At 34.5% G+C, this 17131-nt stretch overlaps 4 protein-coding genes across 10 annotated transcripts; 3 read left to right on the forward strand and 1 right to left on the reverse strand.

The window, feature by feature from the left end:
* Positions 258-2606, forward strand: LOC104764319. Its single transcript, XM_010487829.1, has 7 exons — positions 258-683; positions 806-964; positions 1065-1257; positions 1510-1712; positions 1820-1972; positions 2064-2256; positions 2380-2606. Exons 1-7 carry the CDS (start codon positions 321-323, stop codon positions 2382-2384), a joined length of 1269 nt encoding a protein of 422 aa, XP_010486131.1. The 5' UTR covers positions 258-320; the 3' UTR covers positions 2385-2606.
* Positions 8915-10159, reverse strand: LOC104764320 (NADH dehydrogenase [ubiquinone] 1 alpha subcomplex subunit 8-A-like). Of its 2 annotated transcripts, none has more exons than XM_010487831.2 (3): positions 10099-10159; positions 9788-10021; positions 8915-9236 (listed from the first exon to the last, which is right to left on the reverse strand). In XM_010487831.2, the coding sequence occupies exons 2-3, from the start codon at positions 9979-9981 to the stop codon at positions 9104-9106; spliced, it is 327 nt and encodes a 108-aa protein (XP_010486133.1). In that variant the 5' UTR covers positions 9982-10021; positions 10099-10159; the 3' UTR covers positions 8915-9103. The 2 variants fall into 2 exon arrangements, with proteins under 2 accessions (XP_010486133.1, XP_010486134.1); XM_010487832.2 differs by having other exon boundaries at positions 9788-10014; positions 10099-10121.
* LOC104764321 (50S ribosomal protein L33-like) lies at positions 10307-11145 on the forward strand. 2 transcript variants are annotated; one of them, XM_019241087.1, is made up of 2 exons: positions 10307-10404; positions 10789-11145. In XM_019241087.1, exon 2 carries the CDS (start codon positions 10794-10796, stop codon positions 10968-10970), a length of 177 nt encoding a protein of 58 aa, XP_019096632.1. In that variant the 5' UTR covers positions 10307-10404; positions 10789-10793; the 3' UTR covers positions 10971-11145. The 2 variants fall into 2 exon arrangements, with proteins under 2 accessions (XP_019096632.1, XP_019096633.1); XM_019241088.1 differs by having other exon boundaries at positions 10792-11145.
* LOC104764322 lies at positions 13675-16954 on the forward strand. 5 transcript variants are annotated; one of them, XM_010487835.1, is made up of 8 exons: positions 13675-13906; positions 14660-15076; positions 15215-15335; positions 15684-15999; positions 16077-16149; positions 16231-16321; positions 16419-16498; positions 16584-16954. In XM_010487835.1, the coding sequence occupies exons 1-8, from the start codon at positions 13826-13828 to the stop codon at positions 16716-16718; spliced, it is 1314 nt and encodes a 437-aa protein (XP_010486137.1). In that variant the 5' UTR covers positions 13675-13825; the 3' UTR covers positions 16719-16954. The 5 variants fall into 5 exon arrangements, with proteins under 5 accessions (XP_010486137.1, XP_010486135.1, XP_010486139.1 ...); XM_010487833.1 differs by having other exon boundaries at positions 16589-16954; XM_010487837.1 differs by having other exon boundaries at positions 16621-16954.

The following is a 17131-nucleotide window of genomic DNA, read 5'->3' on the forward strand; positions in this document are numbered from 1 at the left end:
TCCCATTAAAAATATGTAAAGCACATTTATTAGTTTTACACACGGGATTTTAGAGTTACTTTTTTTTTTTTTTCTAATTCCCAAGTCGAGTTTTTACTTTTTTAGTCTCGTTAAAAGTGGCGTCTAGTTCGTTCACACACCCAAGTTGTATAAGGAAAATATCTGATGGCAAAACGGTAAAAAGTGATGTAACTAAATGGTTTTGTGGGGATTTTATTTTATATCACCCCAAATTATTTAAATTGTTATTACAAGGATCCCAAACATGTCACACTCTGGTTAGCTGAAGCTGTGAAATTGTTCTAGGGTTTACTGAAACAATGGATCCTCAATCAATCAGCACCGAAGAAAACTGGAAGGCGAATCCGATGGAGCTCTCTGAGGAGATTCGATCTACCGGTTCGAAGAAGCGCAAGGCGGAGGATGATGGTGGCTCACCGCAGTCCCCGCTGGATGATTTCGTAGATGATGATGATGACATGATGGAGTACGAAGAAGAAGAAGGTGGTGGTGGTGATGGTGATGGGGAGGCAAGCGATGTGTCTAGCCGCGAGGAGGGCCAAGAATGGGACGTTGATAGCTTCGACGATGGATTCGATTACAGACCCAAAAGGAATCTGGATCCCAACGATGAGTTAGGTCAAAAGATGCATCGATATAGATCTCAGATGTACCGCAGCAAGGTATTGTTTCAACTTTTGATTATATTTCATCAATTTAACTATGCAAGGTTTGATTTATTTGTTTCTTTTGGATGAAAAAATTGGTCCTTTGATAGTAACAATGAGTTGTAATTGTTCATCAGGGTTTCGAGGTGGATAGAGAAAACGACCCTGGGAATGTGGCGTACCGGCCACTCGGTCCAATTTATCTGGATAAACCATTTAGGAATACTGGGCTTACAGGCCGGGAGTTCATGCAGAACATGGTGGATTTGTCTCTAGAAAGATACAACAGAATCAAGGTTAGTTAATTAATTTGGTACCACTCATGATGACTTTGTTTGATTCACATTTTTGCCTAATTAAAACTGATCGAATTAAGTATTCTTTCTTTTCTGGTAGGGATCTACTGTGACTTGTGAATATATTGTGAGGGCCATAGTCGCCCTGGTTGCCGGAGTCAAATCTTACATTACTTTCATGGCTAGAGAGTTTCCAGATGGTGATCTGGTCGAGTATCAAGCTAAGACTGAGAAGAGGGTATGGCAAAAGAAACCTCATGTCATCTTTTGCAGGCCAGCTCCAAAACTCAAAGGTACTCCATTTTCTCTTAATCCTATAGCCTTATGTCTAGGATCTTGGTGTGATGTGATGTTACCCTTAAGGCTTCATTTCGTCTCTTGTGCTTATGTAAAGTTTGTGTGTTTAGGCTGTATATATAGTTTACAACCCACACGGAAGTTTCTGGAAACTTTTGTGTGCTAGACTTGCATCAGACTCGTTCATGTCTTTCTTTCTCTATATATTTGTAGTTATAACTGTTATAATTTTTCCCTGGTTTGTGAAGATCCCACGGATGATGATTTTGTCTACACGGATACTTCAAGTGATGATGTGGATAGTGACGCATCTAGCCGTGGAAGTGGCCAAGAATGGGATGTGGATAGTTTTGACGACCAACCCGAATACAAACTCCCAAGGGTGAATATTCCTTCCGATGATGAAGTTGAAAAAATGCGCCTATATAGACATCTGATGAGGAAGAGCAAGGTATTTTTTTTAATTACTTTTTGACATTAATCAGTTTAGATTTCTTTGATTGATTTCATTTCATGTGTTCTTTCTAAAGTTTCAAAATTTATGATTATGCTCATCAGGGTTTCTACGTGGATGGAGAATGCTACTCTGGGAGAATGCTCTATTTCTCTCCTGTTGATCTTGATAAGAATGTCGTGCCTTATGAAGTTACAGGCCGTGAGTTCATGCAAAACATGGTAGATTTGGCTCTGGAAAGATACAACAGTACCAAGGTTGGTTAATCATTACGATTATTATCTTTGACTTTATGTGATACGTACAACTTGCCAATATTTGATGGACAATTTATTTTTGGTTGCCTAGGGATCCACTGTGACATGTGAATATATTGTGAGGGCTAATCTGTCCAAAGTGGGCGGATTCAAGTCATACATAACTTTCATGGCAAGAGAGGTTCCAGGTGGAAATCTTGTGGAGTATCAAGCTAAGACAGAGAGGAAGTTTACGCAAAGGAAAGCTCATGCCATCTTTTGCAGGCCAAGTACAAAATCGAATGGTAATATATATAATGGAATTATCATTGTAAAGCCTGACTAATTCATGTTTTCTGCGCCTAGGTTAGATATCGATATAGCTTGAGTTTTATAGAGTTTGATTTGTTTTGATTTCTGAATCGCAGATTGATGTTGCTACCGAGGTTATGAGTTTGTGATGAACAAGGAATATAATCGTGGAGAGGAGAAACCTATGTATTATTAAATTTGCCTTAAACTTTTAATGTATTAAATTATGAATTTGTCTTAAACGGTTAAACCCAGTTTAGGGTAAGAGTGGGATAAATTTGCTACTTTAATCGGATTTGAAGAAACACTGATGTTTATGAAAATGGCGTGAATACTATTATTTTTCCAGTAGAAAATAGTATAAATTGCACAATTCCAGCCAGTTCTTTACACATGAGCCAAAGGGTTGGCAAGGCCAAGATGCCCAAGCTTAAGCTAATCGAAGGTGTTTGTAACGTTGAGACTCTCATCAGAGAGGTTAGTTTGTAGCTTCACGGATTTAAATAATAAGATTACAAGTGGTAATAGCATATTAGGTTTTAAGTATCTTCCGAGGCAAAAAGAAGAGAAATCGACCTAGAGGTGGAGCCAATAGCTTTTCACTTTTTCAGTGTCCTGCCAAAAGTATACGATTTGATTTTGAATAAACTTAACCTCAAATCAAATCCATATTCATTAAACTTAACCTAAATGCAAATCCATATATGGTGACGTTGCTTGCTTTTTGTCCCCTCAACCTGAATCATTGACAAATATTATATTGAAAGTTGAGTCTTTATGTAGATCAAATTTACAGTGCACAAGGACTAAACAAATTTGTATGATGTTCCAAAACAAAGTTAGAGAGTTGCATGCATACCTAGATTACAGGATAAAACACTAAACATCTTATATCATTTTCAATGGCAATCCTACCATAGCCGTTGACACCCCATGTTTTGTCCCAAGAATTCTGAACTATTAGGAAATGTCGTCCATTTGGGGTGCGTCCATGGCCGGTGATCAACATCGCATGCCTTTGTACCTTACCATTGGTGTCGGGTTGTACTCGCCTCACTTTATAAATTCCCTAAATCAAAGAGAGAATTTTAAAACAAATCACGATGACAAATATTTAAATATTTCTAAAAACTTTTCAAGTTTATTCTGATCGAGATCAATCTTGCGAAGTGCGTCAAACTCAGCATCTATATCAATAATGATTCCAACGGGAGAACGGTTTAGCTTTGTTGAAATAAAAGTCATATCGGCTTTCTCCTCTGATTCAAATCCCCAATATATTTTTTGCGCTAATTCATCATTTTGCTGCAAAATGATATTAGAGAAAGAAAAAAAAAATCATCAAATCAAACAAAAGGTATATATATTATAGACTAGCTAATATATATATATATATATATATATGTAATGCAATAACAGAATTGAATATATACCACAGAAGTTGGGGATTTCTTATAGCTATGCCATCCATCTTAATCAGTTTGAAACATTTCTTAAATGATCCTATTTCCATATCATTTGTGCCCTTTTTAATCAATCTTCTTCACCAAATCATTGATTGAAACCTCAATGAACGATTTTCCGCCGTTCAGTATGTTGTAAGCCGCTTCCAGTAATCGAGCTATTACAATAGCCCAACAAATGGCTATGTAATCAAAATGGAAACGAAATTAATCATAAGAAAAGAGGACGTACGTACGTGTCAATCAATCACAAGTATTAATAAACCTGATTTTGATCTCACTGGAGGGAAAATATATACCGTACCAGTTTTTTGGTTTAATACTGGTCCAATTATAAACGCAACAGCTCTCCAATCTTTGAGTATCTCACTCTTGTCACCAAATTCCTAAAAAAACAAAAAGCTCATTAAAAGTTAATTAAATAAAGCATAAAATTATGTATATTTTATCCATTAATGATATACGTATATAACTTATGTGCTTAAACATGATTAAAACATTCATATATACCCCTAAATCTTCTTCTTCTTCTTCTTGTTGACGTTGCTGCCCTTGTCTTCTCCTAGGTTCTGCACCTCCATGTTGTTGAGGGTTATTTGCTGGATTTGGAACTCTTCCTCTTCCTCCACCTTCCCCTCTGTGTCTTGGGCGAGCTCCAGCTCCAATCTTTGCTTCAATGTTTCTTCTCTCCATAACTCTGTATGTAAGAATCAAAGACACAAACAATATAGAAACAAATCAAAATCTCTTTAAAAACTGGACATTTTTTTGTATAGAGAGACCTAAGAAAACGAAAAAAAAAAAAAAGCAAACTTTTCTTGGCTGAGCAAAATCGATGACGACTCACTGAAATATTCTCAGATTTCTTCCAATCTTCTTGACAATGTGCCTTAAGAACCAAAGAAATGAGCAAAGAAGAAAAAAGGTTTAAACTTTTCTAGCTAGCTAGGGTTTTAAAGCTCAGCGGCAGAAACCAAAGCCATGGGTTCAGATTTTAGGGTTTAAGCTGGAAGAAGTTCTCTTTTTGTCTTCACTCACCTTTTCTGCAACTTTTTTTTTTCTTTCTTTTGTTTTGAATTTTGATTTTCGATTACCGAGCTGTCAAAAGCAAGTCGAAAACTAATCTCTGTTGTTTTGATATACTACTACTTTACTAGTATTATTTAGTAGTCGTACGTTCACTTTTTTTTTATTCACTTATACTGATATTTTCTTTGCCATCGGATTAGTGATTTAAAATCGTATATCTAAGTTTAATTAATACTCCCTATTGCAGTTTAATGTGTTCATTTACACTACTGTATGCACTATACATATGTTTTACTAGATAAGTACTAAGTAGCATGCACTAGTGATAATTAACCATTAATTTTATACTTTTTTCTAGTTTTGGCATCAATCTAATCTAAGAAGAAATATTTTACATCTAAATATTGGAATTTTGAGACGTATATTATTTTGTTATATATACACAGTCATCATTAAAGTTCCTTGAAATGTTTTGTAATATATTATATCCTAATTCGATATGGCGTTGTTACATGGTTTGTACGTAGTTATTGTTTGTTCTTTAATCCCGTTCAGTAATTAGTTTTCTGGAGAAAAAAAAATACCAAAATTTTGTATATAATAATTAAAAAATAAATAAATATTACTTGGAAAGTCTGATTACAACTGAGTGTAATTGTTAAATAGTATAGTTTATGGCCTTTCTTGACGTGAAAAAAGACGTTTTATTTTCGTAGTTAACACAGCTTATAAGGGATACTTGTATGTTTGTTTACATATTATTCTAACTTTTTTATAGACTATAAAATATAAATTATTGTTGTAATAGAACTTGTAATACAAAATATATGGTTGATTATATATAATATATTTAAATTTCTTCTGATACACTGACAACTCCAATTAGCGATAAAGTTTTTTTGCCTAATTAATGTCTACAAGCCAGCTCCTTCTTGAACCTATTTTGTATTGTCAAAATTTTGATCTTTAGGATAATACTGGTTATATCCATTGGACATTAAGCTACCGAACCCATCATATCAATCATCTTTTTTGTTAAGTATCTTCTTTTTTTCTTTGACGCTACACAAGTGCTCGTTGTTCAGCATTGCAATAACCACAAATCTTCATGTAATTCCTGTATTGTAGAAGTTTAATTAGTCTTTAACAAAAAAAAAAAAAAAGAAGAAGTTTAATTAGTAGAGATTTTATTCTTTTTCACTTGGTTTCATAAATTGCATCCCAGTTTTAAGAAATTGAAGTATTGTAACTTGTGTGACATGCTATTAATATGCGTTTTTTTTTTAGAAGATAATTTTTATTCCTCCTTGTAAGATGGTTTTTACATTGTCTTTTTTCCTTTAACAGGAAATAAAATGTTTTTCTTTCCTCATAGGGAATGATATTTTGTATTTCAAATGTATTTTATTTTTGTCAATGACATTTAAAAGGTAATTCGTTGTTAAAATTGATTCGTACAGTTGGGTAATATTGTAAGTTAGTTGTAATATTTATTGTAAGAAGATATAATCATATATTCAATCTATATTCCTAGTTCGTATTTATTCAACAAATAGCATATATGGATTGAAAAGAAAAAAGAGTAATAACATACAAGGTGACAGCGGCGACTACATATTTCTACCGTATACACTATATTAAAAATTATATTATGAAAGATTTCCTTGAGAACTGAGAAGTAATTATAAGTTATAACTTATAACTATAGTTAGAAAGTAAGTAAGGAAAAAAAAACAAAAAAGTGTATTAAGTAAGAAAAAAAAAACAAAAAAAGTGTATTGGAAAAAAACAAGAATAATATATACTAAGAACTTTGGTCTATGGGTCATTGTTAAGTCGTTAGTAAGTTAGTCGAGAAAGTAAATAAGAAAGAGTGTTTTGACATCGACAAAAAGGAATACTATAAGAAGTGTGGGTCATTGTATAGTCGTCGAGCAAGTAAATATATGACAAAGTGTGTTGACAAAAAAGAATACTATAACTAAATGTGGTTCATTGCTATTATAGTATTACAAATCCCAGATGTGTGGTCATATATACAGTACTCCTCTCGATGTGTGGTCATACCCACATATTTGACACCTCAATCCCTCTTGTCTTTTTCGATTAATTCTTTCGCGGTCTTGTTTTTATGTTATATATACGCACACACTTAACTTTGTAAACCTTTACAATATATATGCATCAAATTATGTTACAAACGTATAAAACAAATTACGTATAAGTATAATTTATTAGGGCTAGTGTAAGGAACGTGGCGTCAAAAACCAGTGAATGCCTCGTGGCAGTTCTACATATGCTTTAGGCGGGCCGTAATTATGCTATAATTTTTGTTTCTGCCATTAACTTTTTTTTCTTGCATAACTTATCATCTGGGACTGAAACTCGGACCTGCTCTAAACAACTTCGAGGCTTAAAGCCGACTTCGGACAGACATTTAGCATTCAAAATTTTCTAGGCTAAACCGGTTTTAGAACAAAAAAGTTACAAGTCTTCTTGTTAATTAGACGGACACGTGAAAACATCTATCTAAAAAAAAAAAACAAATAAGAAAACATGTGGGTTACTGACTTACTGTTATATTTTGGGGGTGGGTCAGTGTTTTGTTTGAAGTATGGGAAAGTGGTATATCATTTGATTTTTGATTTTTCCACAAGTCGTAAAGCGATATTTTGTTTTTGGTGTTTATACACTGTGTCAACTGTTAAGTGTTAACAAATTTACAAGAAGACCCACAAAACAATAGCAAATAATCTCAATAAACAGAAAAGTTAACACTTTTTTTTTTTGTTTGAACAAACACAAAAGTTAACACATGTAGACGTATATTCAGGCCGAGATAAAATAGGTCATATATAGGTTCATGAGTCCTATAAGACATTGACTACCTTGATTTGAAGCGGTGCTCTATGTGCACATTACATCAATATGTCAACAAACTGATTTAAAGGTTTTGTCAGATACTACTATATCTATATGGCAGTTTTCTTCTTTCTATATATCTGGTACTGAACAATAATTTTAAAATATGTTTCGTTTTCTGTCGAAATCGTATGTGGAAGGGATAATCGAATTTGTGTATATTGATTTTGGACGAGTGTATAAATGTCTCGCACGAACTTCATTCATGGGTAGCGTACGTAGACACATGTATTGATGTATATGTATGTATGTATATAGCTAGATAGTCACACCAATTTAATATATTTGTCAAAACACAATATGTACACAGTACACACTTCAAATTTACACAAACACGTTGACAAAAAGAAAAGAAAAGCCTTGCACAAACACGAAATATGCTTTTAACTAACGCAAACCAAACTTAAAACTAACTAAGATTCTATATTGCCCTGAAGTTATGTGATCAATATACCAAATTTATAAACTGTTTATACTGCGAACATCAACTTTAATATCCCAATAACCCAGTTTAAGGTGACGTTCAAGAAGCATCTATTTATCATTTGTACATACTGTATATGGTCAGTTATTCTCAATGCTAGACATATACAATTAATAGAACGCAAAATATATTAATATATTTAGTAGATAAAATTTGAGAAAGATACACATACATACGGATCCTTGTCTGATGTACATATTTCTCCTATATGTTGGATGTGATTTTTCGCATACCAATACATAGACAATAATTATTGTTCTAAAGCAAGGCGGCGGCAAAATTATTGGTCTCGTAAACGGTCAGTTCCGATGATTTGTAAGCGTGATACCATTAGCAATTTATAGCATCTATGGGAGCCGAGGATCATGCGGTCGCTTCTCACAACCTCCCAGCAAAACAGACCCTTGTGACCGATCCTCAGAAACCAACAAGACATTTAATGCAGTCTACGAAGAGCGTCTGCATTAGAACATGCCTAACCTATCCTTCCGACGAAGACGTTGTCCAATAAATTAAAGACCAAACGGATTGCATGACACAGTCTGATCTCTTTGCTAATTGCTATACGTAGAAAGTATGCCATCGCAAATTAAATCCTTGGAAATATTGTGTTTCTTATACAAACTAAAATTTGATTTCAGTTATGTCAAGTATTAATTATAATTAATGTATGTGTAAATTTATGGAAAACCTTGTTTACATTTTGGCTTTTGCATAATATAACTGTATAGTAAGTACTTGAAGAGAGTCAAAGACTCAAATGCCTCTACTTAACTCCGTCATCTTTTAAGAAATTAAGAAACATGACATGATTTAATAATGGTCTTCGCACTACCAGAAAAGGAAACGAAGCAGCGATGGAAGAGTGTGATTAGAGTAAAGCTCAAGACTGAAAACAAAACAATTGCTTATAATTAATTAGGAGACAATAAACTTGACTTGTCATTTCAACGGACACGCTTTCTCGAAGGCTTCTTGCTCTTTCCGACACAAATCAAACTCGTTGGTGTAATAATACATGCATCCAACGTAAGCATCCATCTCCTTGGGGCATCTCTGGTGAAGATCCTTCAGCCTGCAAATTATCATTTCACCAGTTTTTTAAGAACAAACTAGTCCACAATTGCAAACTACTCAAGTTCAGATCTCGTTATAGACAATGCATGATCGTCCTATCCTATGGTTTGAACAAAGTAAGTGAACTCTCAAGATATCATCACTCGCTAGTCGCTACACAAGAGTCAAACAACAGCTTCCAAGTCCTAGATACTAAACAAATGGCTATGAGTTCAATTTCAAGCTACGGAAACAAAGGATCCTACAAACAGTAGTGTGCCATGAATTACTTTCAACTAGGAGGCCATAATGTAACAAACACTTGCCAAGTTCTAGAAAATGTTCTAATTTCGAAATCTTATTGCAAAAAAAAAACATGCACAGCTTAAATTATGTCCCTGGACCTTAAAAACACTGTAACCCACATCAAAACAAGTCTAAAGGGTACTCCTTTCTCAAACTCTATGATCAGAATCCCTAAATCTACAACGTTTGGCATTATCCACAATCCACTAAATTTCAGAACTTGTAGAGAAATTGAAACGAGAAACAAGAGGTTAGAAGACGTACAGGCCAAGAACACAGCGAGTAACTTCACGCCCCTTCTCGAGGCATTTCTCTGGATTAGGATCGTTCTTCTTGCATTTCAGGAACGCCATGTTTTCCTGCATACACCTGATTCCTATATGCTTCGCCGAAGCTGTTAAAACCGCCGACGTCGGGATCGGATTCCCCGTCCCGTCAACCGCCGCATTCGCCGCCATAGCTCAAGATTTTTTTACAACAAATCCCTAAATCTATATACTATATAATCCAAAATTGAGAATCAAAACCTCGAAATCCAAAATGAAAATTCGATTGACAACGAAACGTTATCTCACCTATTCTGTAGTCTGTAGATGATGATGACTCGAGTCTTCTTCTCCACCAGAGAGAAACAAACAATAAAAACGCCTGAAGCGATGAAGAAGAACAACCACAACAAAGCAAAGTTTGGTCATGAAAACGCTGCGTTTTTCTTATCTGGCTTTAATTGGCCGATATTGGGCTTTAATTTAAAAGCCTTTTTATTTGATTTAAAATAAAAAATAAAAAAAAACCCCTCAATCTCTCGTTTCTAGGGTTTATCACCCCGTCATCTTCGTCGGCGAGATCAGTTTCGGACTCCGTCGAATTCGATTTTACAGGTACGCTTAAATCATTCTAGGCTTCTTCGATTTTTGATTTTCGAACATCTAATTTCATCTCCTCTAAAATGGGTTCTTCTAGTTTTGAAATCGTGTTCGTCGTGTTGTAATTTGAATTCGAGCTGAGATATCTAAATTCTTAGGTGTTAAGATCTGTTTCTCCGCTTAGTTTTTCTCATCTCTAGCTTCACCAGATCTGTTTATGTCCTCATTTCTAAGTATTGTTGAGAGCATTTTTCATATTATAAGCTAAAAATGACAACTTTATACGTTTTGGTCCCTCTGTTTCATCAGTTTCTAGGGGTTTTTTTGTTCGTCCTAATGCAATCTCTGTAATGTGACGACATTTCTCATACTTGGTGTGTGTGTGTGTGTGTTTTGAAGAAGATATGGGTGACAAGAGGAAGAAGACGTTCATGTTCATCCGTCTAGTTTCAGCAGCTGGGACTGGATTCTTCTATGTCAAGAGGAAGAGTACCAAGGGACTTCTTGAGAAGCTCGAGTTCCGCAAGTACGATCCTCGAGTTAATCGCCATGTCCTCTTTACTGAGCAGAAAATGAAGTGAACAATGCTTTGATTGATTGATTTAGCTTGTTTATGCTATCAAACTTGTTACAATAATATATGCAAGTTACTTCCTCATCAATCAAATAGCTTTTCAATTTAGAACTTGTATCGAAACTGTTTGTTGGATTCTCTAAAACATAATTTTAAGTGCAGTTTGATAGTATTGTGATCAATTTTAATAATTTCAACGAGAGCACGATATTAGTTAGATCCTCCTACACTACAACTTAGCTTACCCGACGACATGTATACCTTTAGTAGTTTCATATGTCTACATAATCCAATCACTCTTATGGCTGCCTAAAAGAACAACCAAACAAACGCCTAACAATTGGAGATCTTTGTGTCTTGTTTTCCTACAAAACGTTAAAGAAGCCTAATACATAAACTTAACCATCACAATTGTTTGGCCTTTTCAAGGAAAGCTAAAAAATTGTCTCTACCTTGGATGTAAGCCTATATGCATAGCCGGCCTTGTTCCTAATCGACCCACCGTAATCTCTTTATGTTAGGTCATGACTTTGACTTGAGATGACTAAGCCAAATCTTGGATGTCAAATCGAATTTTTCTTCCATTTTAAGAAGATTCAATGAACACACACACACTTCTCTTTGGGTCGGTAGTTATATAATGATGTTTTTAGAATATATGATGACACTTTGGCAATTTTGTTTGGTAATTGATGGTGATTTAAGTAGGACATGATGTTCTCGCCCACGAGCTCGACCATATACACTAACAAAAATTATAATTCAGAACATTCAATTTTATAGTTGGACTAACATATCAATTTATACTATAGTACTACTGTATAATGACTAAACTCTAAGGTTCGACGTTGTAAGTAAAGTCAGAAATTACCTTCATATCTTGCCTTGGTGATAAGTGATAACACTATATATGTCTAGTAGTATTGGTTCAACGTACAAGCTGAAGATAAATTAGTTTGTAGAAAAGGGATATTTTTACCATGTAACTGTATAAAATTATAATTCACTGTATCGAGAACAAAATGTTAAATTTGGATTATGAATCAGTTCTCTCAAATTAATGGTCACAATATGCCTTATTTCAACATCTCAAATGACTTCCTCATTTTCTCATATATATTTTTCTATATAGTCATAACCTAACTAATACTATTATACACATTATGTTTGCGCTCATCCTAGTCTAAAAATAATCAACTATTTGTTGGTTGTGTGTGTCCATAGACGCTAAAAACATAGAATTCAAGATAACAACGGAGATACATATATACTTGTCTTGTTTAGTCTTACATCGATCGTTGTAGAAGAAACGTACGTAGAATCAAACATGAGCTATGAAATTCCCAAAGCACCTTTGTGGATTCTACTACGATATGATGATGACGATACAAACTCTTTGGGGATGTGCATCGCATTTCACACTATCTATCGTTTTGTAAACACATAAAAAAATACGCGCTGCAGAAACTAACGACTATTAAATTAAATCTATGTATGTATAAAATATGAATATATTATACGCGTAGACGATCATGATGATGATTTATAATGTTTGTCATAATAAAATGGTTTGATATGTAGCTTTGGAATTATAATTTTGACTAATCAAAAGTTATAATTTTGTTTAAGAGGAGATGATTAAAAGGTTTGCTAAATTTTGTGGTAACAAAATGTTTTAAATGCTCTTAAACAAATTCATATAATTATATAACATTGTTCCATGACATATGCATATACGAATGGGAACACAAGAACAATAGGGATAAATAATATAGATACAAATCACTAAATTAAACATATCGCGAAACAACCCACCAAACCGCATTATGAGTTTTTTAGCAGAGGAAGAGTATGATAGAAGCACGTGGTATATATATTACGTTACGTAGGAAGGACTAAGGAGATAGAAGAAGAAAATCTGGTGAGGTATTAATTAAAAGACGCCATTATCTAAAGATCGAGCATCGTGTATTTGTTTAGTAGTACAGTATATAAAGCCGCTTAAGTTTATCTTTTTTCCTTTTATCGTTTAACAAAGTAGCTTTTACTTCTTACTTTCAAGTATTTTTTTTAGAAAGGTTCTATGTTATGATAATACTTTTTATCATCACATTACTACTTGTTAATTCAGTGCGTAAAGTGAACTAAGAAGAGAATGATTTGATTTATTTTCCAACGAAGTGACGGGATTCGGACAAGAAACATGAGCGACCCGTAGGCCCGTAACGTTGAATTTTCTTCGTCAAAAAAATCAACGACAAGAATATGATTTGTTGTTCTTCATCCTTCTTTGTCGATTTATATTTTTGCATATCTTAAATACGATTATGGAGATTTGACAACAACAAAAAAACGATTATGGAAAATTAAAGAAAACAGTAATAAATGAAGACAAAAAAACGTAAAACAAAAAAAAAGAACAGTGGAGTAACAACGTACGTATACTATACTAGTATAAGTGAACAAGTAAAGTAACAATAAAACATGTCAGTCGTATTATATTATTATTATTTTCTCATATTTTACCATTTTTAGTTAATTAATATTAAATTTTTGTAAACTTTAGGAAATAATCATCAAAAAAATCTGAATGATCATTGGTTTATAAATATATAATATTTTTTAATTAAGTAAACAATATTATTTTTAAAGTTAATAAAACTTTCAAATGCATGTATGTGAGACAGAGGGAGTAGTATTTAAATAAAGCATAATTATTTCTATCATATTATATATACAGATTTGCTTCTCTCTCTCACACAGTCTCTCAGAATATTTGTCGACCGGATTTGATTTCGTAATTTTGATACATATAATAGAGAATTTGAATTAAATCGGTTTAATAAATAAATTTTGGGTTCGATGATGATGCAAGATTCGGCAGCTCAACAAGCCGGAATTTCTATAATCGTCGTTGGTGATTCTTCTTCCTCTTCTTCTCAGGTAACCACAAGAACATACATATTCCAAAAACCTGACCTTTCTCTCTCCTTAATTCGCTTTTCTTTTTTCTGGGTTCCTTAGATAATCAGATTACAAAAGGTAAATCTTATTCCTCATGTTTCTGAAGAATCGCTTGAAAAAAAACGTATCTGGGTTTGTAAATTTTTGTTGTTCTTCTGTCTGATTGATTGGTACGGTTTGATTATCCAGGAAACTACCTGTATTTAAAGTCCAGGGTTTATATTCATTCAAAGATGTTATCTTTTGGGCTTTTTCTTCTATTTAGTTCTCTTCCTTTTTGTGGAATCTGGATTTTGATCAACATGAATCACTTTGTAGGTACAGAATCTGCTTTTGATTTTATTATGTGCCTTTATTATTTAGAGAACAAACTTGAGCCACTTGGGATTGTTTTATACATAAACAACAAGTAACTTTTTCTGTGGGGGAAAAAAGTGAAATGACAAAGTAGAAAAATCCATTTGTGTTTAGATCTTGCAGTTATAATTTTGGGGATGTCTTCTGTTACTACAAAGCTTTTCTTGTCCCTTATTATTGACACTGTTTTTTCTCAATATTTGGAGGTATGTAGAGATAGCTTGTGTGATTCTGTTTAACCATCTAGATTCAAATTGATAATGTTGGTTGTTTTTCTCTTTATGTGTTATAAATGTTTGTGATCATTCTTCTTATTGTTAATTTGTGTAAGAGGAAGACCTGAACCTTTGACTTGTGTGCATGAAATGCTTACAGGGTGATCATCAGGTTAAAGAAAAGACTACTGAAGATGTGCCAAGCTCTCAATCCAGCGGAACCCATTTGGATCTTTCTATACAAATACCGCCAAGACCTATTCCATTCGGTAGCGGCCGTAACCCAAAGAGCTCACTGAAGTCCACTAGTTCATTCAAAACTGGTACTACATCCTCACCTAGAGGAATCTTGCGGAATTTAAGCTTGAAAAAGAAATTTTCTTCTCAAACCGATAGCGAGAGAAGCTCCCTCCTATCTCCCGGGCTTATGGAAACTGTGCAAAAGCCCACTACTCCCACTTCAACAACGTCGCCTTATTGGAAGAGATGCTTGTCACTTCCTAGTAGACATGCCGCAAAATTGTCTCCGGTGGTATCTACACAGGTTTCAGCTGAGATGCCTGGTGAACCGCCTAATGTGAGTTAGTGCTGTCGTACATTATTGTCCTCTCTGTTATGTCAATTGTAATGTGTAAATATGTTGAAATTCTCTCAAGGAATCTCCTTTCTTGTCCAAAATGGAGCTGGAAGTACTAAAGATTGAATTTTGTTGCAGAAAGATTATGTTTGTCCAGCAGTTCCAAGGTCCTTGTCTATGCCCGGAAGAAACAAAGTGATTGTGCGATCCATCTCTTTCGACAACCACAAAGCCCGTGTTGCCAGTGAAACTAGTGCAGGTACATGTTTCTAACAGGTGTTAGTATCAGATCTTAGGCAGTTACTGGAACAATCAATGCTAATTCTCCCTTAAACATGGAGCCTTTTTTTTCTCAGTTGCCTTTGAATTCTCATTGAATTAAAAGATACAGACTTGAGGTATGGATGATGAAGATACGAGGGTTTGATTGGTTCATATGCAGTGTTTTTAGTGTAGGGGATATCAACGTTTACTCAATCATTTGCATAATCAAATGGTTGGTTCAGCAAATTTTTTTGTTTAGGAATTAAAAAGAAACTTAAAACTTTCTTCGTTTAGTCATATGCTATCTGTATACTGAATAAGATCTCTGTTCCTCCGAGTTTAGCAGATCATATCTCTCCTGTTCCTCCTGAAGAAACTGATGAAGAAATTCCCGAAGAAGAAGCAGTGTGCAGGATCTGTCTAGACGTGTGCGAAGAAAATAATACTTTGAAAATGGAATGCAGCTGCAAAGGTGATCTCAGACTTGTTCATGAAGCGTGTGCTATGAAGTGGTTTAGTACAAAGGGAACAAGAACCTGTGATGTCTGTAGACAAGAGGTCAAGAACTTACCAGTTACATTGGTTCGTGTGCCCACATCTAATCAACTAAACCACAGGCGTGATCGCAGTCAACAGAACATGCAGTCACAAACCGCTAGGTAACTTCAAGATACTTCTTTCTTTCTTTCAACCATTCTTGGAAATATTACACAACTGACTCAATGATTTGGTGCAGTGCTTGGCAAGAGTTTGTGGTGCTAGTACTAATCAGCACAGTCTGTTACTTCTTCTTCCTTGAGCAATTACTGGTAGCCACTGAAACATATTCTGTGTTTCGATTGACTTTGTTGAAAAATGCATTGACAAAAAATATTGATGTTTTTTGGTAGATTCGGGACTTGAACAAGCAAGCTATCTACATAGCGGCACCATTTTCACTTACGTTAGGCCTCTTAGCATCTGTTTTTGCCATTGTCCTCGGTACACAGAACCACTGCCTCAGAAACTCTTAAGTCGCTCTCTTTCCTTTGTTTGCCAACAAAATTAGAACGTTTCTTTTCATAATCTGACTCTGCAGCTATCAGAGAATACATATGGACATACGCAGCACTTGAGTTTGCGCTTGTGTGCATGTTGGTTCATATATTATATGCGACAGTAAGCAATACTCTCACTTATCGTTTTCCTCATTTCATTATTGATACATGAAGATCATTACAATTTCCCAAACTCTTTGTTTCAGATTAGGCTATCTGCGATCTATTCTATACTTTTTGCAGGGATTCTTGGTTTTGGGATAGCTGTGTGCCTAAACTCGTTGTACCTTCATTATTTTACTTGGCGTGTACGCATTGCAGAAAACTCAAGCCCAGTATGAAACCTCTTTTTGAGTTTGTATGTACTATGGAAGAAGTTGTTGGTGAGGAGATTCATCTGATCCAGCAGTAACCTGTAACATGTATATATGCACACACTCTTCTTCGAACATGTTACTGAAGTTTCTTTTTTGTGCCCCCTAAGTGTGTTTTTCCAGGGCACGATGAAAGTTTGTGAAAGAGATGACATTGTATCAGATGAAAAGAGTAATGTATGTGATCTGTTTTTTTCTTTTTCTTTTTCTTTTCTGGATTAAAATGCAAAAGTTATACACTGACCAAGGCATGTGATTACTGAGTACAAAACAAAAAGGGGCATTCCGAGAATCGAACTCGGGACCTCTCGCACCCAAAGCGAGAATCATACCACTAGACCAAATGCCCTTTTTGTTGTAATGTAGACGGATAAGTATAT

The sequence above is a fragment of the Camelina sativa genome, chromosome 19, assembly GCF_000633955.1.
Source record: "Camelina sativa cultivar DH55 chromosome 19, Cs, whole genome shotgun sequence".
Lineage (NCBI taxonomy): Eukaryota > Viridiplantae > Streptophyta > Magnoliopsida > Brassicales > Brassicaceae > Camelina > Camelina sativa.